The 22,681-nt window shown below is 54.8% G+C and overlaps 1 protein-coding gene and 1 long non-coding RNA gene across 2 annotated transcripts in view; one reads left to right on the top strand and one right to left on the bottom strand.

Moving 5' to 3' along the window:
- PTPRN2 (protein tyrosine phosphatase receptor type N2) overlaps nucleotides 1-22,681 on the top strand; it is a 587,908-nt gene that overhangs the window by 497,218 nt on the left and 68,009 nt on the right. The window contains exon 14 of the mRNA XM_081535514.1: nucleotides 3,254-3,448. Coding sequence (XP_081391640.1) covers nucleotides 3,254-3,448 — 195 coding nt within the window. The remainder of the gene's footprint in view (nucleotides 1-3,253; nucleotides 3,449-22,681) is intronic.
- LOC145524057 (uncharacterized) lies at nucleotides 5,177-7,466 on the bottom strand. Its single transcript, XR_014067110.1, has 2 exons — nucleotides 7,072-7,466; nucleotides 5,177-6,557 (listed from the first exon to the last, which is right to left on the bottom strand). It is a non-coding gene; the product is annotated as an uncharacterized LOC145524057 (long non-coding RNA).

Below are 22,681 nucleotides of genomic sequence, written 5' to 3'. Positions count from 1 at the left end.
CTGCTTCCCTGAGAAGTGTCTCTGACTCACCAGGCCACCAAGAGCTGATCTGGTTTAGAGAACGGTTCTGTCTTCATTGCACCAACACCCATTCCTGCACTGGTCAGTGACCGGACCACCTCCACTCCTGTGCCGGTCAGTGGCAGGACCACCTCCACTCCTGCGCTGGTCAGTGACTGGACCACCTCCACTCCTGTGCTGGTCAGTGACTGGACCACCTCCACCCCTGCGACCACCTCCACTCCTGTGACCACCTCCACTCCTGTGCCGGTCAGTGGCGGGACCACCTCCACTGACCACAGGTCAGTGATGGACCACCTCCACTCCTGCGCTGGTCAGTGACTGGACCACCTCCACTCCTGTGCTGGTCAGTGACCGGACCACCTCCACCCCTGCGACTACCTCCACTCCTGCGACCACCTCCACTCTTGTGCCGGTCAGTGGCGGGACCACCTCCACTGACCACAGGTCAGTGATGGACCACCTCCACTCCTGCGCTGGTCAGTGATGGGACCACCTCCACTTGTGCGACCACCTCCACTCCTGAGACCACCTCCATGCCTGCGCTGGTCAGTGACGGGACCACCTCCACTCCTGCGCTGGTCAGTGATGGACCACCCCCACTCCTGCACTGGTCAGTGACCGGACCACCTCCACTCATGCGCTGGTCAGTGACGGGACCACCTCCACACCTGCGCTGGTCAGTGACGGGACCACCTCCACTCCTGCAGTGGTCAGTGACGGGACCACCTCCACGCCTGCACTGGTCAGTGACGGGACCACCTCCACGCCTGCACTGGTCAGTGACGGGACCACCTCCACTCCTGTGCTGGTCAGTGATTGGACCACCTCCATGCCTGCGCTGGTCAGTGCCGGGACCACCCCCACTCCTGCACTGACAGTGATAGTGATAGTGATGGGACCACCTCCACTGACTACTGGTCAGTGATGGGACCTCGTGGCCGGGGCCACGCTGGCATTTCGCACACTCGAACCCTTGAGTCTTCCGTGCTGTCCAGTTCCTTCTGTCTCAGAGTGAAAGCACTCGGGCCGGGGCCTGAGTGCCTCGCCCAAGGTCACACGGAGTCTGGCCGGGTGGGGGCCCTGCCAGGGCATGCCCTCTCCACGGGGACCGAGGAGGGATGGAACCCGGAGTGGCCATCGCCCTTCATCCCGGTGCCTCCAGGGCAGACAGCAGCTGCCCTGATGTTCTACTTTTCTGGGGATGAACTGCCAGCTTCTCAGATCCTCTTCCCCAGAGGAGCGGTTCTTGGAGGACATTTTCTGTTCTTTTGGGTGAACGATGTGAAACCTCCCAAGTTACTGCTGAAAGTTTTTGGTGTGCTTTTCTCAAAATCAAGGAGCATTCGATGTGCCTAAGTGGGAACCAGCGGGACGTGGACTTGGCTCCTGGAGTCATCTTCGTCGGTATCGGCACAGTCACCTGCTACGCGGGCTCCCCTGGGGGCTCGGTGGTAAGAATCCGCCTGCAGTGCAGGAGACGCAGCAGGTGAGGGTTCGATCCCTGAGTCGGGAAGATGCCCTGGAGGAGGGCACGGCAACCCACTCTGGTATTCGTGCCTGGAGACTCCCGTGGACAGGAGCCTGGCCGGCGGTCCATAGGCAGCCTGTGGACACGACCGAGAGACTGAGCACACCCGCCGTGTTTGTGAGACTCTGTGAAGCCGAGCAGGGAGTTTCAAGCAGATTCGTTGTCCGGGAGCCGCGGGTAACTCTGAGCCCCGGGGGAGAGCGGCAGGGCCCCCCTCACCAGCGCCCTTCCTTCCCGTTGGTCTCTTCCGCTGGCGTCTCCAGGGCCCACACCGCTCCCCGCAGATGCTCTGATGGGCCTGGGGGCTCTCGGCCAGGCGGCCCCCCTCCCAGCGCCCTCTGACCCAGGGAAGGGTCAGCTCGGCGTCCCCGGGGAGAGCGAGCCCTCGGCGGCTCAGGACGAGCTTTAGTCCCAGAGATGGGCGGCCGGGCGAGAGGACACGGAGCAGGCACCTCCTTGCCCGCAGGAGCCTTGGGGCCCGGGACAGCAGCCGGGCGTGCGGGGTGCGGCCCCCAAGGGCGCCAGGGAAGAGGAGGACCCTGGGGTCTCCACACCGCCTCTTTGCCCCGAGCAGTCTTCAACTCGTGGGCCCAGACTCTCTTGTAGACCTTCTCTTCACGTCATTTTGCTGGACGGCTCTGCTGACCGTGTTCGCTGGGCAGGTCTGGGAGTCACCGTAGCCGGAATGATGGGATCTCCCCAAGGCTTCTGTGGGTCAGAAGGGGGGAGCGTCCGGCCGGGTCTCCTGGGGGCCAGGTGACCCCCGAGCCCTGAGTCTGGCAGCCGCGGGCACGGCCAGGCCTCCCCCGCCAGGCTGGTGATACACCCCTGCGCCGGGGGCCCTGAGGCCCTGCGGGGACCCAGCCGGGCTCCGTCGGGCCCAGGGACTCGTCCGTCAGGCCCAGGCCCCGTGCCCCGTCTCTGCCCCGCAGGGCCGTGCCCCATCCACCCTGAGCTTCCCCCCCGTATGCGCTTCTGCAGATTTTCTCCCACGTGGGCTTCTGTGAGTGAGGCTTTGGGAACAAGAAGAACCAAAAGGAGGGTTTTTCCTGTAAATACCGTGACAACGGTACCAGTGTCTGTGTCTTGGTATGAGCCCTGCCCCCCACCAGGGCCCCCATTCTGAGGACGGAGGAGGCGCCCAGAGTCCGTCCACACAGCGCACTGGTCCCGGGCGGCCACGGAGGGCCCGGCGGCCCCGCTCGAGGCTGTGCTTGTCTGTGTCTGTGTGTGTGTGTGTCTGTGTGTCTGTGTCTCTGTGTGTGTGTGTCTGTGTGTCTGTGTGTGTGTGTGTCTGTGTCTGTGTGTGTGTGTCTGTGTCTGTGTGTGTGTCTGTGTGTGTATGTGTGTCTGTGTGTCTGTGTCTGTGTGTCTGTGTGTGTGTGTCTGTGTCTGTGTGTGTCTGTCTGTGTGTCTATGTGTCTGTGTGTGTGTGTCTATGTGTGTGTGTGTCTGTGTGTGTGTGTCTATGTGTGTGTGTCTGTGTGTGTGTCTGTGTGTCTGTGTCTGTGTGTGTGTCTGTGTGTTTGTGTGTGTCTGTGTGTGTCTCTGTGTGTGTGTGTGACTGTGTGTGTGTCTATGTGTGTGTGTGTCTGTGCGTGTCTGTGTGCATATCTGTAGGGTGTGCACGCTCACGGGTGAGCCCTGTCCCCCCGGCCCCGGGACATAGTTGGGAGGCTCTGACCGGCCGCTGTCTTGCAGGAGCTGTGCCGTCAGCGCATGGCAGTCCGCACGACCGAGCGCCCCGAGGCTGCGCACACATCCCGCGTCAGCAGTGTGTCCTCCCAGTTCAGCGACGGGCCCATGCCCAGCCCCTCTGCGCGGAGCAGCACCTCGTCCTGGTCAGAGGAGCCCGTGCAGCCCAACATGGACATCTCCACCGGCCACATGGTCCTGGTAAGGCCCTGCCCACCAAGGAGAGTGGCCAGGAGAGGCTGGGGGCTGGTGGTCCCTGACTGCCCAGCCACAGCCTGCCCACCGGGGGAGCAGCTGGGGGAAATGGGGTTGGTGGGGACGGCCCCTGACTGCCCAGCCTGCACCCCACCCCCAGGGGAGCGGCTGGGAGAGACGGGGATGGGGCAACTGCCCAGCACACTGGTGAGGCGGCAAGGGGAGGGCACCCTGACGTCCAGCTTCCCCCCGAGGCCTCCCCAAGGGAGGGTTGTCCCCACTCTACACAGAACACTGGCCCCACTGAGCAGCTGTGGGGTTTGCCCTGGGAATGTGCACAGGTGAGCGCCGACTGTATGCGAGGCTTTCCCCAGCCCCTGCTCACCGAGCAGCAGTGTCTGGGTGAATGAGGGTCAGCTGCCCACCCGGCACAGAAGCCTCCCCATAGGAAGCCCCCCGCCCGTCCTGGAGCCCATGGTACTTGATGCATAATTGCTGTCCAGGTTTTATAAGAGGCGCGCGTTCAGAGCTCAGCCCCTTACACCGTGTGGACGGGTCCTGACGGCTGTGGTCCCCGCCCTCGGGGTCTTTCCCTGGTCAGTACCGTCTCGCAGGCCGCAGTCCCTCCTGCTGGGGGTGGGCCTCAGGTAACCCTGGGCAGAGCCTGGGCTGCTGCCCCCAGAGCAGCCGGGCCCCCGTGATCAGGGAGGAGTGTCTACCACCCAGTTAGCGTCCCGAGACCCGCCGTGGGGTGGGTCCTCCACGCCACCCTTGTTGTGTTAAACGTTTGCTCTTTATGGGACTTTCCTACGTGTTTATCTGATAACAGCGTGCACCGGGGGTGTGGCCACGAGAAGCCACTGTCGTGGTCCCTCCGGCACGGAGACCAGCACAGATGGGCGGCTTAGCAGGTGCTTGAGCCCCTCAGTCTGGAGGCGAGGGGCTGAGACGAGGCCAGCAGACGTGGGGTTCGGTGGGAGCACGCATCCTGGCTCTCAGATGGCAGCCTCTCAGCGTGTGCTCCGTGGGGAGGGGGCAGGGAGCTCTGGGGTCATGAGGGTCCTGATCCCGGTTCGAGGGATTGGACCTCTGACCTCGTCACCTTGGGGGCCAGGATTCCAGGGAATGTGGGGGACACAGACGTTCAGCCCCGAGCAGCTGGGAGACCACATGTTCGCTAAAGAGCCTCAGTGGGGAGCTGGAGGTGAGGCCTGGGGTCGCCCGCGGTGACCTCGGTGGGCAGAGGCCTCACTCCCGGACGTGCGAGTCCCGGGGCTGGAGACATGGGTGCCTCACGGACTGACAGACGCAGCTGAGACCACAGGACAGGAGGAAGCCGAAGTCCGGGAGCTCAGCTCTGCTCCGGCCCCCGCGGGCGGAGGGCCCGGGGCTCAGTCCGCACGACGCTCCCAGGGCTCCGTGTGGACGTGGGGGTGTCCTGAGTCCCGGGTCTGCAGTTTCTTGGGGAGACAGCTCCCCGCCCGGGTCTCAGACGTGCCGGCCTGCTGTGCCCACAGCCAGCAACCTGGGAAGAGCCTCTGCTGTGGACTGGTGACTCTGAGACACCGCGGACTGCAGCCCCCAGGCTCCCCTGTCCAGGGGATCCCCCAGGCAAGGATACTGGAGTGGGGTGCCATTTGCTTCTCCAGGGGAGCTTCTCCACCCAGCGATCAAATCTGGGTCACCTGCATTGCAGGCGGATTCTTTACAGACCGAGCCACCAGAGAACTTCTCTGCGGGTAAATAACTGTAGTTGTATTACTTTAGAGCTGATTTTTTAGAGAACGTTCCAATGTGTCCCTTTTAGAAGAGGAAATTTATCCCAAAGTTCAGATTTCCGAGATTCAGTATCGGGGCCAACGCGTCAGCGAGGGGCATTTATCTGGCAAGTTCCCTCCGGGAGACGCGTGTTGAGAGTCTTTGTCGTGTTGTGATGTTGCCATATTTCAAGATCTTCAAGTTACAACTTGATACACCTCACCTCCAAACGGGAGGTGAGCGTATTGTGTTTTCCATAGAAAATCGTGTCTCTTAGTTCCCGCGTGTGGAGGCAGGTGTGAGAGGGAGCCTGCTGGTGGTCTCTGGGTGAGTCCCTACCCCACAGAGCTGACCCGCCATCCACCAGCTGCCCGCGGCCCCCCTAACGTGGGGCGACCCCCAGCAACAGCAGCGACCCCCATCCACCACCATCCAACGCAGAAACCCGCGTGCCCTGGGCCGGCCCATGGACTCTAGGCTCCCTCTCATTAATCGATGCTTCGTTTGAATGGGGGTCACCAGCTGCTCTTCCCGACTCGGAGTGGGGAGCGGGCAGCGGGCAGCGAGCCCCGTGGAGAGAGGCCAGCGCGGCCACAAGGACCACTCTGGGCACGGCCCAAGCCGCTGCCCCCTGACCCGCGCACAGAGGGGTCTCAGCCCGCTGTGGTCTTCGTCCCCCGCACGGGACCCCGAGACATAAGGACAGGGCAGAAGCGAGTCCCCGGGGTGTTTTTACGCCGTCTCACCCACGATGGCAGCTGAACCGGCTCGTCTCTTAGGCTCTGGAACCGCGGCCCTTTCTCACGGGGGCCACCTTCCTGGGCCAGGCGGTCTTGTAACTGCTGCGTGGACGCTGGCCCCGCGTCCGCATGGACTGTGGAGCACCTGAACCTCAGGACCTGACCCCCTGACCTGCTGATCCGTCAAGGCCTCCAGGAGACGGGCTCGCGCTGCTTGGTCACCCCGGCCCTCCGTCAGGACCGGTCCCGGTCATCAGACAGCCGACGTGACCATCCCCCGGGACCACGCACCAAGGGTGCAGGGGCCACGAGGGCAGTTGTGCAAAAGTCCAAGCAGATCCCAGGAGCCAACTGGGAACCTGCTGGGAAGCGCGTTCGCCCCCAGGGTGCGGGCGGGAACGCGTCCCTCGGCAGAGGCCGGCACCTCTAAAGGACTGAGGAGCAGACAGCTGCTGAGCCAGGTCGCTGTCACCCCAGGGCAGTGGGGGGCCGACCTGGGGGGAGCCCTCGGCCGAGAGCACCCTCGCCCCACGCCCCGGCCACGCGGCCTGTCGTCGGGTTCTGCGCTGAGGCCTCACGCTGGGAGCTGCTGTACAGAGCGCTCGACACCAGTCCTCCTGGGGGGTGAGAAGGAGCCATCAGCCCTCCCCCCAGAGGAGGCAGGCAGCCCCGCGAGGCCTTCGCGGGAGAAGTGCACGCGGTCACGGGCTGCGGTCCCACCCGACCCGGGCGGTCTCCATGACAGAGGAGACCAAGCCAGCTCAACCACAGGGATGGTCTTCCCACTGGGCCGGGAGTCCCGGGCCGGGGGACAAGGCACAGAGAAGTGGGCCAGGGAGGCGGGTGTTGCTGCAGGCCCAGAGGCAGCGAGGTCCCAGGGGGCCGGGAACGGGAGGGGAGTCCGGGCGGCCGCAGTGGGCAGGTGGGTAGGGCAGGCCGGCCATCAGGAGCCTGCTGCCCCCAGAGCCACCTCCCCGCACAGGGCCCAGCACAGCCTCGGAGCTGCCGAGCCCACAGCTGGACCTGGAGACGGACATCGTGCTGGCAGCGAGGGCGCCAGGCCCCCGCAACGGGGAGAAGCTAGGAGGCATGGCCGTCCCCGGGCCCCGAGTCCCTGATGAACCCTCTGACCTCTGTTTTCTCATCCCCAAGACGTGCTCAGCGGTGGCACCTCCCGCGAGGAGTTCCCCGTGAGGGTTAAACCAGAGAGGGGGAGACGCCCGGCCTGTGGACCTGCAGCTGTGACGAGTAGGCCGGGAATGGATTAGGGCCAAAATCGGAGTAATGTTCCTCCGATGAAGCTGAGGCGACAAGGGCCTTCTCTGTGGGGAGACGCCCGGTGCCCGGGACACCGCAGCCCCGGGGCTCACGTGGAGGTGCTTTGGGGGGATTTCCGAGCCCAGGGTGGGGCCCGGGAGGCTGGGCCTGACCACACAGAACACAGGCCTGGGGCGAGGTGGGGGCCCCAGCGCCACCACGAGGGGAGGTGGGAAGGAACCGCCCTCGGCGGAACCCGGCTGGCTTCTGAAGACGCGTTTCCAAGGCAACGTGACCAGGTCTGCTCAGGCTCAGGACAGCGCTCCGGAGACAGGGGCCTTGTGCCAGGGACCGCATGGGGCCACCACCAGCGCCGTAGCTTACACGCGTGACGGGGCATGGCTTCTTCAGACCCCCATCCGCCCTTGAGAAAGCTAAAGGGTCACCTTTGAATTTACCCTTCAAAAAGGCCTGTTTCTAGACCACGCTCATCTTCAGAGGCTGGCTTGTCAGCATGCGGCTTTGGGGCGGTGCTGAGAGCAGCTGGGGGTCCCGAGGGCCTGGAGCCAGAGGAGCACACACGCGGGGCCGTGTAGATGGAGCGGCCGCGTCTTCAAGGTGAAGGTCGGGGTCTGGACTGGATCATTGCGTGCCCTTCACGCCTGGAAAATACAGCCGGAGTGAGCGCCCCTGAGCAGCTCTGTCCCGAGAAGCTGTGAGGTAGGACCTGGGTTCAGCCCATTTCACAGATGACAACGGTAAAACCGAGGGCGGTAAAGTAAGCCCCTGGAAACTGGGAGGTCACCACACCGCAAACCGTGACCGAGGCCGCCCCCGTAGCTGAAGGGAGGACGCTGACGGACGGAGCCGGGGTGTTTGGTGACGGGCTACACGGGCGGAGGACGTGCTGTGTCCACGGAGAGGTCGGCCACTCGGCCCTCACGGCCGGCCCCGGCGGGGCTCCCCGGAGCCGCCTCCTGCGCACCCTGACCGCTGGGCCTGCGAGTGCTGGCACGGTCTCCTCCCCCCGAGGCTCCTCAGCTCGTGTTAACAGTTCTGTGCCCCTCGACAGCAGAAGTCAGAGGCCCAACCCGGAAGGCGCGTCTCTTCCCCAAGGCCCCGTCTGTCAGAGGAGACGGTGGGCAGCCTCAGCTTCTTTGTCTTTAAATTCCGCGGCTATGTTCCTTCCCCCGGAGGCGTGAGTGTCCAGCTGCTGTGGGCCATTGGCCCTCATGTGGCCTGTCTTAGCTTGGCGGTCAGCACCCTGGACAGGGCATCTCAGATGACAGAATCTGACTGTCTCTAGTCCTCGAGGCTGGAAGCCCGAGGCCAAGGTGTGGGAAGATTTCATTTATCTGGGCCACTCTCTCTGCCATGTGGACGCGGGGACCCCCATGTCCTCCCAGAGCCATCCCTCTGTGTGTGTGTGTGTCCTGACCTGTCCTTATAAGAACCCCGGTCACAGTGGACCACGGCCCACCCTCCACTGGATCAGCGCATGGCAGTGCGCCTCGAGGCTCCCCCTCCAGATAAACGCGCACCCGAGGTGTCGGGGGCCGGACTTCCTCCTGTGGGTTTGGGGACACGGTTAGCAGGTGACGAGGCCTGAGGCCTGAACCGCGAGTTTGCTGCTCATGTGAAGGCAGGGAGAGGCCCGACTACTTTCTGCCCCAGCCCTCCACCGCACACTGTGCTGGAGGCGATGGGCTTACCCTGCCAGGAGCCGGCCAGCTCCCCAAGCTCCGGGGGCATATGCTCTGCAGCCCCCACCTACGGCGAGGGGGCTGGAGGGGAGGCTGGTGGACGGAGGCTGTCTCCTCCCCCTCTGGGCGTGGTGACCCCACCCCTCCCCCTCCTCTGGGAGAAGGCGCATCTCCAGGAGGGTCCTCAGGAAAGGAGGGTGTTAGTTAGCACAGGAAGCAACAGCACATGGCAGGAACCATGTGGGCCCATCAGCATCTCACCCAGGAGCTGGGGCGGGGACCATCGCTCAGCGGGGAGTAGAAGGTGCGGGAAGGCGAGGCCAACACTCAGACACACGGGCCTGGCCCCGGGCTTCCGCAGAGCCGACCCGCGGCCTCTGCTGACCCTGCCGCCCACTCGGCCGGCCCTCGGCTCGGGGCTGCTCTGGCGCTTCGAGGTCAGTGACTTTTGTTGTTGTTGTTGTGCCTCGAAGCACGCGGAATCTTAGTTCCCCAAACAGGAACTGAAGCTGCCCCCCTGTGCTGGAAGCACTGGGTCTTAACCCTGGACCATCAGGGAGGTCCCAGTGACATCGATGGCCAGGGGGGCCCTGGTGACGTCCATGACTCCTCACTGTCCATGGACAGAGTGCCATCTCCCCTGCCCAGTACTGGGGGGCACAGAACTATGGTTACAGTTTTGGAGGGGGCTGTAACTTGTCTTGTGATTATTAAACATCTGATTCATCTTTTAAAGTGCTAGGATGATGCCAGAATGGTTTCCTTGCTTGTCATACCTCCTTGTTGAGAGTGAGTTGTGTCAGATATAGTGGGATCAAGCACTCAGTATTTATTGAATTAGATTGAATCCTCAAGCACAATCTGGTAGTAAGTCTGTGAGTTAACGTTTCCGAGGGGTAAAAATGGAAACTGGTGTCCAAATGGCACTTGCAAAGTGTCCGTCCACACGCACAGACACGAAACACTCCCCGTGTGCATGACCGCCTCCCGCAACGAAACCTGACGTGTCGCCCAGGAAGAGGTCCTTCCAGCCCAGAGGGCTCCTCTGGGGTCTGGCAGGTTAGAAATACTCGGGACACTGAGTGACGGCAGTGAGTCCAGGCCCGGGGCGGAGCTGTGTGTACAATCAGTGGGATAGAACGTGCTGTTGTTATTGCCGAGTCTCCAAGTCGTGTCCAACTCTTTGCGACCCCATGGACTGCAGCACACCAGGCTTCCTGTCCATCACCAGCTCCCAGAACTTGCTCACACTCATGTCCATTGAGTAGATGATGCCATCCAACCATCTCGTCCTCTGTCGTCCCCTTCTCCTCCTGCCCTCAATCCTTCCCAGCATCTAGATCTTTTCCAAGGAGTCAGTTCTTCGCATCAGGTGGCCAAAGTATTGGAGTTTCAGCTTCAGCATCAGTCCTTCCAATGAACACCCAGGACTGATCTCCTTTAGGATGGACTGGTTGGATCTCCTTGCAATCCAAGGGACTCTCAAGAGTCTTCTCCAACACCACAGTTCAAAAGCACCAATTCTTTGGTGCTCAGCTTTTTTTATAGTCCAACTCTCACATCCATACCTGACTGCTGGAGAAACCATAGCCTTGACTATGCAGACTTCTGTGGGGAAAGTGATGTCTCTGCTTCTCACTGTGCTGTCTAGGCTCACCATAGCTTTTCTGTATAACGTGGAGCTTCTGAAATTGCACCCCACCAGCAGTTCATCGGTGAACCACTTTTGCTCGTCCTCCGTCCCTGCCGTGTGGCACAGCTCCAGGGCACGGCACGTGCTCCCGAGTGCCTGAGTGAAGTAATCAGTCAACATGTTGCCCCGAGAAGGTTTCAGTCTGTGCCGTGAGGAGAAGGGTGCAGCTGGAGCACGTTGGATGCAGCCAAGTGCCGGGCACGGTCCTTTGCTGGGAAACCCTCTGTCCTGGGAGGCCTGGGCAGGGAGGAGCAGCTGTCCGGGTGGGCAGGAGACGGCAGGAAAGGTCGCAGCTCCTCCAGGAACCCTGATCCTGCTCCCAGGGTGGGAGTCCTCGGGAGAAGTAGGACATTCATACAGCCTTGAACGGCAGTGACCCTGGCCAGCCGTAGGGGGGCCGGAGCGCCAGAGTGAGGCACTGCGCTCCCTCCGCGTGTGGCCCCTGCAGCTCCCTGAACAGGGAGAGTCCAGTTCTCCCTTTGTTCAGCTGAGCGGGTCTGCCGGAGGTGAGGGCGTGACCCAACATGCGGGACCCAAGGGGTCACGACCTCTGACCTCTGACAGTTTCTATTCCAGAGTCAGAGGGACGACGCGCTGACGGAAGTTGGTCCCAAACCCAGAGGCTTCCCCCCAGGGTGACCCCTGGGGCCACTCAAGACCATCAGCTCCGTCTCCCCACCCGCGGAACAGGGTGGCTCACAGAGCCCTCGTGAGGGTGCCCGAGTCGCTCAGCCTCTGCAGGGCCACCCAGGCCTCCGTGTACCAGAGGGCTGGGGCGGGCCGCCCGCACCCCGCGTGCCATGGTCTCGTCCCCTTGCTTCCTCTGGGAGGCCTGGCTTCGCCTGAGTCCCTCTCCCCGCTGCCCCGCACAGGCTCAGCAGTTGTAATTTAATTATTGTCCGGGTGATTTTAATAAGCATGTCTCTGCCCCCTCCCAGATAAGCTCGGGGACGCTGACTCTGACCCTGATATCTCCCTCTGGGATGTGTATTGTCATTATCCAGTATTTTAGTTTCACTGTACGTTTATACCCTCAAACTAACCATTTTTTAATTATTGATTTTCATAGCCAGCCCTTATTCAGATTGAGTCATTTTTTCCCATCAACATCACTCTTTCTCAGTTCTTTGTTTTGGGTAAAATTTCCTCTTGTCCTAAAACATATTCTTCTTTCAGTCCTTTAGTAGGAAAGTTTTCCCATTTTTGTCTGAAAATGTCTTTAATGAATCCTCACACTTGGGTGATAGATTAGACAGGGATCAAATTCTAATTACTTTTCTCTCATTACTTTAAAACCACTATTTTCTTGCCTTTGATGCTGTTGCGACGCTGTTTGTTGCTGGTGTGGAGGCTGCACCTCCATGACGTCTCTTACTTTCTTCCTGAAGTCTACAGCCCTGTTGTTCAGGAACTTCCCTGTGCCCTGTCTTCGTATGGACCTACTTTATTATATATTTTTCTTTTTCTAGACTTACTACGATTCCTGAAGTCAGAATTCCTATCTTCCACCAATTCTAGAAGATGAAAAACCATTTACAGTTCACATCTGACTGTAGGGTGTTCTTACTCCCCAGTCCGTATTCTCTCTCTTGGTCCCTGTGCCTTGCGTTCCAGGCACTTCCCCAGCCCTGCCATCCAATATGCCTTGTTTCCCTTCAGCAGGGTCTAGTTTACCGTGCGATACACCCTCTGTGTCTGTGGTCTCCAGGGGTGTGTTTTTATTTGCAGTTTTCGTTACTTGTTTCCAAGTCTGCCTGCTGTGTTGCTCTTGTCTTATATTGTTGAACCTCCTTTGACAGTTAATATAAATGTAGCATTTGCCTGTGTCCATGTAATATTAATACTTCTATTATCTAGGTTCCTATGAACTGAACTCACTCTTGGGTATGTTTGCCATCTGCTGGATTCTGGAATTTCAGATTATAAGCTCCTCATCAGTGGGGCTTTATATCTCGGAATTTTGGGTAGCCCATGCTGACAGTGTTAACCTCAAAGGAGAGGTTTTGAGGTTGATATTCCAGCCACTCCTGGCTTTCATGAAACCAAGACCATCTTTACATCAGCTCTCTACCCAGACATTTCCAGGTGAAGTACGTGTTGTGAATTTGACCCTCAATCCTAGATGAGGCCCCAGGTCCAAATGTTTTCCCAGTTTGAGTCTGTATGGACGCAGGTAAGCTCCTTGTGGCCTGAGCAAATGCTTTCACTGACAGTGTGGTCTCTGAGCATCCTGGTTTGGGGGGGGAGGTGTCTCACACCCAGCGCCCTGCCTCCTACGTGTCCGGTTGCCCAAAGGTTTCATGTGGACAGTGGAAGCCCAGTGCCCAGGACTTCCCTTTATGTTGTGAAAGGCAGACTGTGCCGTCCACTCACCATCTCCAGGTTCTCATAGAGGAGGCCTTTCAGGTTATTTGTTCTTGTCTTCAGGAACACGAGACTCATTGCAGGTTAAACACAGTGTAGCCGGCCGCTGCCAGCTGATTTCACATCGCCTTGAGAATCATATCTAAGGCCCAACTTTACGTTCTGCATAATAAATGAGACACCTCAAGGTGCTGCCGTATTCTGAGGGTGACCAGCCACCTCATTCAGGCCAGTTCCCACACTTCCCTTTTGTACACGGGCAAAGGGTCAGCAGTGCCAAAGAAGGGCAATGCCAAAGAATGTTCAAACTACTGCACAACTGCACTCATCTCACACACTAGCAAAGTAATGCTCAAAATTCTCCAAGTCAGGCTTCAGCAGTGTGTGAACCATGAAATTCCAGATATTCAAGCTGGATTTACAAAAGGCAGAGGAACCAGAGATCAAATTGCCAACATCCATTGGATCATAGAAAAAGCAACAGAATTCCAGAAAAACATCTTCTGCTTTATTGATTATGCCAAAGCCTTTGACTGTGTTGATTGCAATAAACTGTGGAAAATTCTTCAAGAGATGGGAATACCAAACCACCTGACCTGCCTCCTGAGAAATATGTATGCAGGTCAAGAAGCAACAGTTAGAACCAGACGTGGAACAATAGACTGGTTCTAAATTGGGAAAGGAGTACGTCAAGTGTACGTCAAGAGTACGTCAAGTGCAGGGTGCATAGTGTCACCCTGCTTATTTAACTTATATGCAGAGTACATCGTGCGAAATGCCAGGCTGGATGAAGCACAAGCTGGAATCAAGATTGCTGGGAGAAATATCAATAACCTCAGATACACAGTTGACAGCACCCTTATGGCAGAAAGTGAAGAAAAACTGAAGAGCCTCTTGATGAAAGTGAAAGAAGAGAGTGAAAAAATTGGCTTAAAGCTCAGCATTCAGAAAACTAAGATCATAGCATCTGGTCCCATCACTTCATGTCAAATAGATGGGGAAACAGTGGAAACAGTGAGAGACTTTATTTTGGGGGCTCCAAAATCACTGCAGATGGTTACTGCAGCCATGAAATTAAAAGATCCTTGCTCCTTGGAAGAAAAGCTGTGACCAACCTAAACAGCATTTTAAAAAGCAGAGACATTACTTTGCCAACAAACGTCTGTCTAGTCAATGCTATGGTTTTTCCAGTAGTCATGTATGGATGTGAGAGTTGGACTATAAAGAAAGCTGAGGGCCAAAGAATTGATGGTTTTGAACTGTGGTGTTGGAGAAGACTCTTGAGAGTCCCTTGGACTGCAAGGAGATCCAACCAGTCCATCCTAAAGGAGATCAGTCCTGAATATTCATTGGAGGGACTGATGCTGAAGCTGAAGCTCCAATACTTTGGCCACCTGATGCGAAGAACTGACTCCTTGGAAAAGACCCTGATGCCGGGAAAGATAGAAGGCATGAGGAGAAGGGGACGACAAAGGATGAGATGGTTGGATGGTATCACCGACTCGATGGACATGAGTTTGAGCAAACTCTGAGAGTTGGCGATGGACAGGGAGGCCTGGCCTGCTGCAGTCCATGGGGTTGCAAAGAGTCAGACACGACTGAGCGACTGAACTGAAAGGGGTTACCTCGCTTCAGGAAGTGCCTGCACACCTGTGTGTGCAGCATAGGCTGGCTGTGGACGTGCGTGGACAGGCGCCTTGGTCAGCAGGCAGCTGGGCAGGTGAGTGGACCCCGGATGCTCACGTCTGGTGGCCACAGGGAAATGCCAGTGATGCATATGCTGCCGTGACAGTCGAGGCAGCTGTTGGGAGGGGTCCGTGCGGGTTCCCAGTCAGGTTGTGCTGGAGGAGCGGGAAGACGGACATCTGATAATCCTCCGCTTCACCCATCAAACCTTGAGAGCGCGTAGGCGTGTCTTTCGGGTACCACACGGTATGATTGGCAGCTGAACTGGGGAGAGATGAAGAATGCATTAGGTAGTCTTATCTCTGACTTTTCGTCCTAAAAAGTGAAAATAATTTTTGATAGATCAACTCTCTTCTCTTCCACCTTGAACTCTCCATTTCAAAGCAGCTGAACAAAGAGCACTTGGCAGCCAACTCCTGGTTATTGTGGCTGATGATTAAATCTTCATTTTTCCTTTTTCTTGCTGTATTTTAGCAGTTTCGCTGCTGTTTGGAAGGTCTTGGGGAAGACAGGAGACAGATGTCTAGGCTTAATTCCCTCTCAGCAGGTTGGTTGGTGAAAAGATGAGGATAAACGTTGGTGTCTTATATTAGCTTTTCCTGTCTTGGTGTCACTTCTATCCCCCTGTTCTCATATTATTGCCGACGAGCGTGTGGCCTGTCGGTTTCAGAAAATTAAAAACCAGACATTGTACTTCCAAATAGCACTTTTAGAACGTCTGCAAATATCCCCTAATAATATTCTGTAGAGTCCAGCCTTTCCCATCTGGACATGGGAGAGGAAATTCATGTGTATGTTGCTCCCCTAGCTAACCTTTACTGCACCCGCTGGAATGCTTTATTCTTCCTAAAAACTTCATCAGAAAATTGTAATGAGTACATCACTGGTACAGAACAGAAACGAATGCTGCTTGGTGATGCGCGAGATGCTGTCTGTGTGTTGCCAGGCAACCATCCCCCCGCTTCCTCTTCCTGAGAGGTTTCCCTATTAAGCGGTTGCCGTCATCCTTGGAGTGAAAATTGCCTCCTCTCAGCTTTTTCGTGTCAGCTAGGTGATGGTGAAGGTGTTGGGTCTCAGAATCTGCTCTTACCATTGTGATTTGAGATTGGCCACTTGAATTTTGTAGGTGACCATCTGGCTGGCAGGTGTGGGCGGATGGCCCTTTAAACATATGGACCTGCTGGTACACACAGAGAAACATTATTCACAACTGCTTTTCAAGACGATCTTAAGGCAGCACTGCCTGAGTCGCCTTACGGCAGTGAAAACGCAGTGATTCTTCATCTCTCACCTTCTTGTCTGACGTCACCCGTCAGGTCCCCCACCCCAAGCTAGAGAGGGCAGGGGTGCTCTTTGGGAGAGTGTTGCCTCCCAGAATTAGAGTCTTCATTAGGGGATCTTCGAGGGCTGCTTGTCTTAAAACTGCATTGTCATGATTCTGTTTTTTCCTCTTATTTCCTATCAGCTCTGGAATCCAAGGTTGGTTTCCAACTACATTTTGAACATTAATGGAATTTCTGAATAACTCATGGTTGAAAGTGTTTTTCCTATGTCAAAAAGACATGATTGAGGCTGGAATCAAATGCTTATTATCTCATTTAATAAAGACTTTATTAATCTATATTAATAAAAATTTGATTAAAACTAATATTTGCAAATGCCTTCTTTCCTATTGTCCAAGTAATTTATAAAAAGTAACCAGAGAGGTAGCTACAGCTAGACAGTTTACTTTTCTAGTTAAACCATTCTGATTTCTCTTCCACGTCAAAGCCTCAGAAACATTAACTGTCTTTGTAAAGGTTAACAATGGCTTCTACACTAAACCATCTATAGACAAACTGTGAATATCCAAGGAATGAGAGGATTTAATTATCGTTAAACACAGGGGTTTGCAAGGATGAGAAATGACTTAGGAGAGTTTAATCTATTCAGAATGATTGGGGCTTCTGTTTTCATCATTCTTGCAGTTTCTCCTGGTTTTCCAGGTCTTTCCATTTATCTATGAAGATGAGTGTATTATTGGTAGAAATAAGACAGCTTAATAGTAATTTTTTGTTTGATAAACAGCTGTTTCAGGCATTTAAAATGCCATGGGTAGACATCTTAAGCTTTTAAAAGGCAGAAATTAGTAGAAATATAATAAAGTTGAATTAATTTTTCTTTAGACTTGTGTTAATGGAAATAGCTGCAGCCTGGGAGACTGATGTTTAAAATCACCACATTGTCAATTGTGAGGTCTTTTTTTTTTACTGTCTGTAGACCAAAAGTACAAAAAGAAGAGAAGCTCACAAAAGATATTTGGTGAAGGCAGGTGGTCCGGATGAATAATGTTTCTTTCATTAACATATTTCCCTTATTAACTGTATAATTAATTGTACATAGCCAAGGGAAGCTATGGAAATTGCATTTTGAGATGTATCAAAGCCGCCTTATGCTTCAGACTTCCATGCAATTTACCATTAATGAATCCAGAGATGGGAGCCTCCAGTCTATAATTATTACTTACTATTTGAATGACAAGCAAAGAATTTTATCAGCAGAGTTTTAAATGAAAGGGGATTAGCCGCTAATGTTGAAATTGTTCATCTTATGAAAATAATTTTGAAGAAAATGTTTTAGTGGAAAGAGAGGTTTGAGGAAAGCATTTGCCATTAAAATAGCCATTTTCCGATACTCTGTATGAATCTGTCCACGTTTGACAGCAGGGTGCAAATACTTTTGAAAGTGAATGAATATTTTATAAGCTCCAGAGCTGCTCATGCATCCCAGGAATAGATTATGCAATATTCCCAAATATCCCAACGAAGGTGAGAATGTTGGTAAGCTAGGCAGAGAAAAAAGCAAGGTGGAAAAAAAGGAAATATATGAGAATATGCTGCAATAAATTAAAATTTGTTTCATAGCATAGAAGTCTGTCCTTCCCTCTGCTGAGTGCTCACTTAAGATAGTAAATATTGTGGAGAAAACTGAACAATGAAGCACTGATACCCATTTTTCCAAACAGCTTTCACTGTCGAGGCCGGCGCGGCGCAGTGTCTCTCAGGGTGACCCCCGTGTCCACCGTGCACCTCTGGCCTTGGGGCTGAGGCTGCGTCGGAGGCCCTGGAGCTGGGGCCCCTTCTCCAGATGGGGCTCAGTGGGTGGGTGCACCCCCTTCATTCATCAAGTGTTTACTGACCACCTAGGCCATGCTGGGCTCCACGCCAGGCACTGGGGCGGTGAGGAGTAAAGCGATTGGCCTGAAAACGCATCTTTCATTTCTCTGCGCTGGTTCCTCCCACTGAATCGATAGCCAGTTTATGGCAGCACCTGGTTGGAGCCTGGTGTCCTGCAAACAGGAGAAAGGCCACGCTGGGATTTCCCGAAGCGTGGGAAGGTTGGTCGGGGGGCGCGTGGCTGCTAGGGCCTGTGGCAGACCCCACGAGTGTTCTGGGCGCTCAGGGGTGGTCCTGGAGCCCTGCGGGCTGGAGGAAGCTGCTGGGCCCGGGCTCTGGGTGGTTCCCTGGGGGTCCTGGACCCCCTCCCACGTGGGGCCTGAGAATGGCGAGCCGGCAGGGACACCTCCTGCAGGTGTGTGCTCTTGTCCTTTCCTGGAAGTTCTCGCTTTCTCAGAGCCTGGTGTCATCTTGGTTTCACTCAAGTGCATTCGCGTGCACTGGGCCTGCTGGCTACTCCAGGGTGCAAATCTCTCAGAGGGTGCTTTCGTGTCAGCGGGGAACCGATCCACGATCAGCAGGGGGATTGAACTCCTGGACCCAGGTGACCCGAAGAGCTGATCAGTATTTCTGTGCCACCAGGAGAATTTGCTCCCTGGGACTGTGACCGGTTACCACGTGCTTCCTCAGGGCCGTTCTTGCGTTTGGAGATGCAGGCATGCTCGCACACCCTTGTCTGTATTTCAGGAGTTGCCTTATTTGTGTAAGTATATCAATGAATCCCATGGACAGAGGAGCCTGGCAGGCTACAGTTCCCAGGGTCGCACAGAGCTGGACCCCACTGAAGCAGCCTAGCACAGCACATCCAAGTGTATCAAGTTGGTTTAGTTGTTAGATTGATTTTGCATAATAAGTTTGCATTAAGTATTGGCTGTTTGTTTTCTGTTGGGCAAGCTGATCTTCAATGAGATTTTGTAGAACAAAGCTAAGATAAAAATTAGTGTCATCAAATATCTGAAGATTTTGTCTGGATAATGAAGCGTGAAGGCTGTTGGAAGTGTCAGGGTTGTTGAGCATTCAGATTTCTACCCAGGTTTTTGACTTCAAGTGGGTCTAGACCACAGCTTTGATTCTGAGACCAGACCTGTCCTCACCGGCCGTGTGAGGGGCCAGGGTTTGCAGACATTTAGGAGGGCGAGGAAGAGCAAGCAGGGTGATGAAATGAGCAGGATCTGTATTAAGTCAACCCAAAGCCTGTGCTTAGTTCTGTTAGCAAGTCCGGGCAGCTCTGCCTGCACTGTCGCTCCTGGTCCAACCCCTGAGCTCCTCTCGGGACGCCTGGCTAGGGTCCTCGGTCCTGCCCGGGGCTGGCACGGAGCGGGGCATCTTTGTCATCGTGTGCCTCTCTGCGTAAAGCCCCCGGCGTGGCCCCTGACGCCCCCCTCCTGGCGCCCCTCCCCCCGCCTCCGCTGTGGTTCTGGAGCTGCTGGGCATTCTCCCTCCAGCGGCTCCTCTGCAGAGCGGCTCGCCTCCCCGTCTCGCAGGAGGGGCTGCCTTCCTGGGCTCCTCACCCCCGTCGCCTGTTTTAGGCCCCACCCCCTGCCGTTGCCTGAAGTGTCTTCTAAACGGTGCTGACCTACTGTGTGCAGCCCTCTTCCAGCTAAACTCCAGCGCCCTGAGGACAGAGTCTGTGACCTGCTGGGTCCCCAGAACATGTAACACCCCCGCTCCTGTGATGCTTTTAACAAAGCTAGTTGAATGAACAAATAAATGACTAAATCTACCAACACACGAACAAGAATCTGAAATAATACTGCAATTCTTAGCTTCCTCTTCCACAATTAGAGGCAGAATCCACGTTTCACTCATAATGCCAGGCAAAGCTTTTTTGCCTTCAGTTTAAATATAAATAGCTGTACATTTATGGAAATATGGTATAATTCTCTTAATTATTTTCCACTGCTTATAAGTATTCACCTTTGTATTTTGCCTATGTTCATATAACCTTAATTGTTAAGATGTTAAATAAGATAATAAGGTTCATACAATTGTTCATTTAAAATTCTTTGAGCTTCTTGAACATGTCAGCCCTGAAATGCAGGTGAAGTTATTGTTGTTGTTATTATTACCACATGGCTCTCGCTCAGACTCACTGCAGAAGACCTTTGTCACTCTCTCCTACGCACGCACCCAAAATTACATGGCACTAAAGTGCCCAGTGTGAAACAAACTCAGTTGTGTAAAAGAGCAAGACTTTCTCCTGTTTATAAAAGGAAGTGGTGAGGACAAAATATTTATTTTTTAAAGTTTACTGATTAGAACATTTCTGGAACAGACTGTGTCCCTTATTAACATTTGCCACCAGAGTTTCAGTTTAAGTCTTCATAAAATTGTGATTTCCCTTTTCCATAAATCTGTAAAGCAAGGTGAGTGCAGGTCACAGCAGGTTTGATGGGCACATCAGTTAGTGTGGGAGGGTCTCTGAGGGCATCTCCCACCCACTCAGCCCCCCATGGGGACGACCCAGCTATGAAGCTGGAGGCTTCCTGAGCCTGACCCTGCAGAATTCAGAAAATTCTCTGTTATCAGTAAGTGAAAGTGAAAGTTGCTCAATCGTGTCCGACTCTTTGCAACACCATGGGCTATAAAGCCCATGGAATTCTCCAGGCCAGAATACTGGAGTGGGTAGCCTGTCCCTTCTCCAGGGGATCTTCCTGACCCAGGAATGGGACCAGGGTCTCCTGCATTGCAGGCGGATTCTTTACTAGCTGAGCTATGAGGGAATCCTATGTTATCAATAAGCCTCCCTGCAATTAAGGACTCTTCTAGAGTTAGAATACCAAAACTCAGAATTATAATAAAAATATATTAATTAAAGCTTCCAATCAGTTAAGCTCTACAGAATCGAGATTTAACTCGTTTTCGTGTACTCTCCACGCCCTGCTTTGCCAGCAGTTGCCCTTTCCTTCTCTTCCAAAAGCACAGGCCTGCTCGGTGCCGCGTAGGGGCGATGAACCCATCCCGCGGAGGCTTTCCCAGCAGCACTTTGAAAAAGCACATGGTTTTCTTTAAAGCTTTGGTTTCTTTGTTTTCTTGGTTCTTCCGTTAGTTTATTTTTTCAAGTACAAAAAGAACTTTAGACCAAACGGCTAACCCACTGGGCTCGCAGCCCCCAGCCCAGCGCCGAGTCTTCCGTTTCTCCTTCGCTGCCCCTCTGTCCCGGGCTGTTACTTACTCACCGTCTCCGCCTATGTGAGCGTCAGTTGGGGACTTGCTCTTAAAGGTTTTGCGTTTGGAAGCCTGTGAACTTTTCAGCACCATTTTAACAATTTAACGTCTCCACCACCACATAGTCAGGTTGGTCACATCGGAAAGGGGAGCTTGATTCCAACTCTCGCTGAGACAGCGTGAGGACAGCTTTCCGGGGTCACTGGTCCTGCCGAGATTCCACTCCAGCTTCAGAACAGCTCGGCCTGAGAGACAGAGCTTTCAGGGGAGGCCGGGGGAAACGGCTCTGGCTCACGTTTGCTGGCGAGGCCGCCTCCGCTGCGCATGCCCGATGCTTTCGCTGGCCCGTGTCATGCTTTCATCCTCTTCCCAACTCGCCAGGTAAGGGAGGCGGACTGCCCCCTGCAAGCTCACGTGCAAATGTCCCTCCTCGAAAATGGGTTTCCTCGGCGGCGATACTGAAAATGCAATAGAAAGAGGAAAGGCCGCCTGAATGGGCTTTCGTCCCGTCTTCCTAATTCCTCTCTCCTGACTGGGCTCCCTCAGGCTTTGCACACGCAGCCCAGGGGCTGGAGTCCAAGTCATGCTGACTTTTCCCGAGTGAGCCCCCGCTGCCAACACAGGGCCACACGCTGGGCCGCCTGGTCTGGGTCCCTGCATGCTCCTTCCTTCTAATGGGGCGCATGTGTAGCTGCTCGGCACTTTAAGCTTCCGGTTTGAAGGAGATAAAACAGCACGTGTGTAACTGTCCGGTGAGACCCTTCGTCCCTCGGCAGGTGAGACTGGGCGGGCGGGGCAGGTGTGAAAACTTCCTGGGAGGAGGGTGCCAGCCGTATCCGGAGGTTCCAGTGTAGTTATTGTCACTGGAGTCAGATGGCAATTTGAATACGCTTGATTGTATGGTTTGTGATTCCCATTTCAAGCAAACCTTTCCTAAGCTAAGAAACAATAAAACTACCCTCTGATCATCTAACCATATCTGCCCTTCCCTGAGTTTGAACGGACTACTTTGAATTTCTAATTCCAAATATCTTAGCCTGCCTGATGCATAATATTAACAAATACCATTTAAAATATGCCAGATGCAGCAATCTATGACAGACAAAATGCCCTCCTAAGCCAGCAGTTTATTGTGCCCGCGTCTGTGTCCATGTGGGCTGAGCCCCGACAATTGACCCCACCTCGTTTCTCCTTTCATCTTCCCATGTTTTTTGCTCATAACTTAAATGTCTTACTTTTGGAACTCAAACATTTAGCATACACATCTTCCTTTAATGCATTAATAAAGACAGGTGACCATGTTTATTTTTAAGGGAAAAAGGTCATCATCTCCCCACATGGCAGCAGAAGCAGCTCCCTCCTCGCTGTTAAAATCCGATTCCATCTGATTTTAAAGCACCAACCTTCGGGTCCTCTCACAAGGCAAGAAAATGTAAAGGATGTATTCTTATTGTAACGAACAGTCTGATTGCTGTCATGGGCACCCATACCAGCTTCCCATGTGGCCCAGTGGTAAAGAGTCCGCCTGCCAATGCAGGAGATATGGGTTCAATCCCTGGGTCGGTAAGATCCCCTGAAGAAGGAGACAGTCTGATTGCTGTCATGGGCACCCATACCAGCTTCCCATGTGGCCCAGTGGTAAAGAGTCCGCCTGC

Source organism: Giraffa tippelskirchi, chromosome 10, assembly GCF_054371585.1.
Source record: "Giraffa tippelskirchi isolate mGirTip1 chromosome 10, T2T-mGirTip1v1.2.pri, whole genome shotgun sequence".
Classification (NCBI taxonomy): Eukaryota; Metazoa; Chordata; class Mammalia; order Artiodactyla; family Giraffidae; genus Giraffa; species Giraffa tippelskirchi.
Note: the sequence above shows the minus strand (reverse complement) of the source record. Positions and strands in the feature narration are given on the sequence as shown.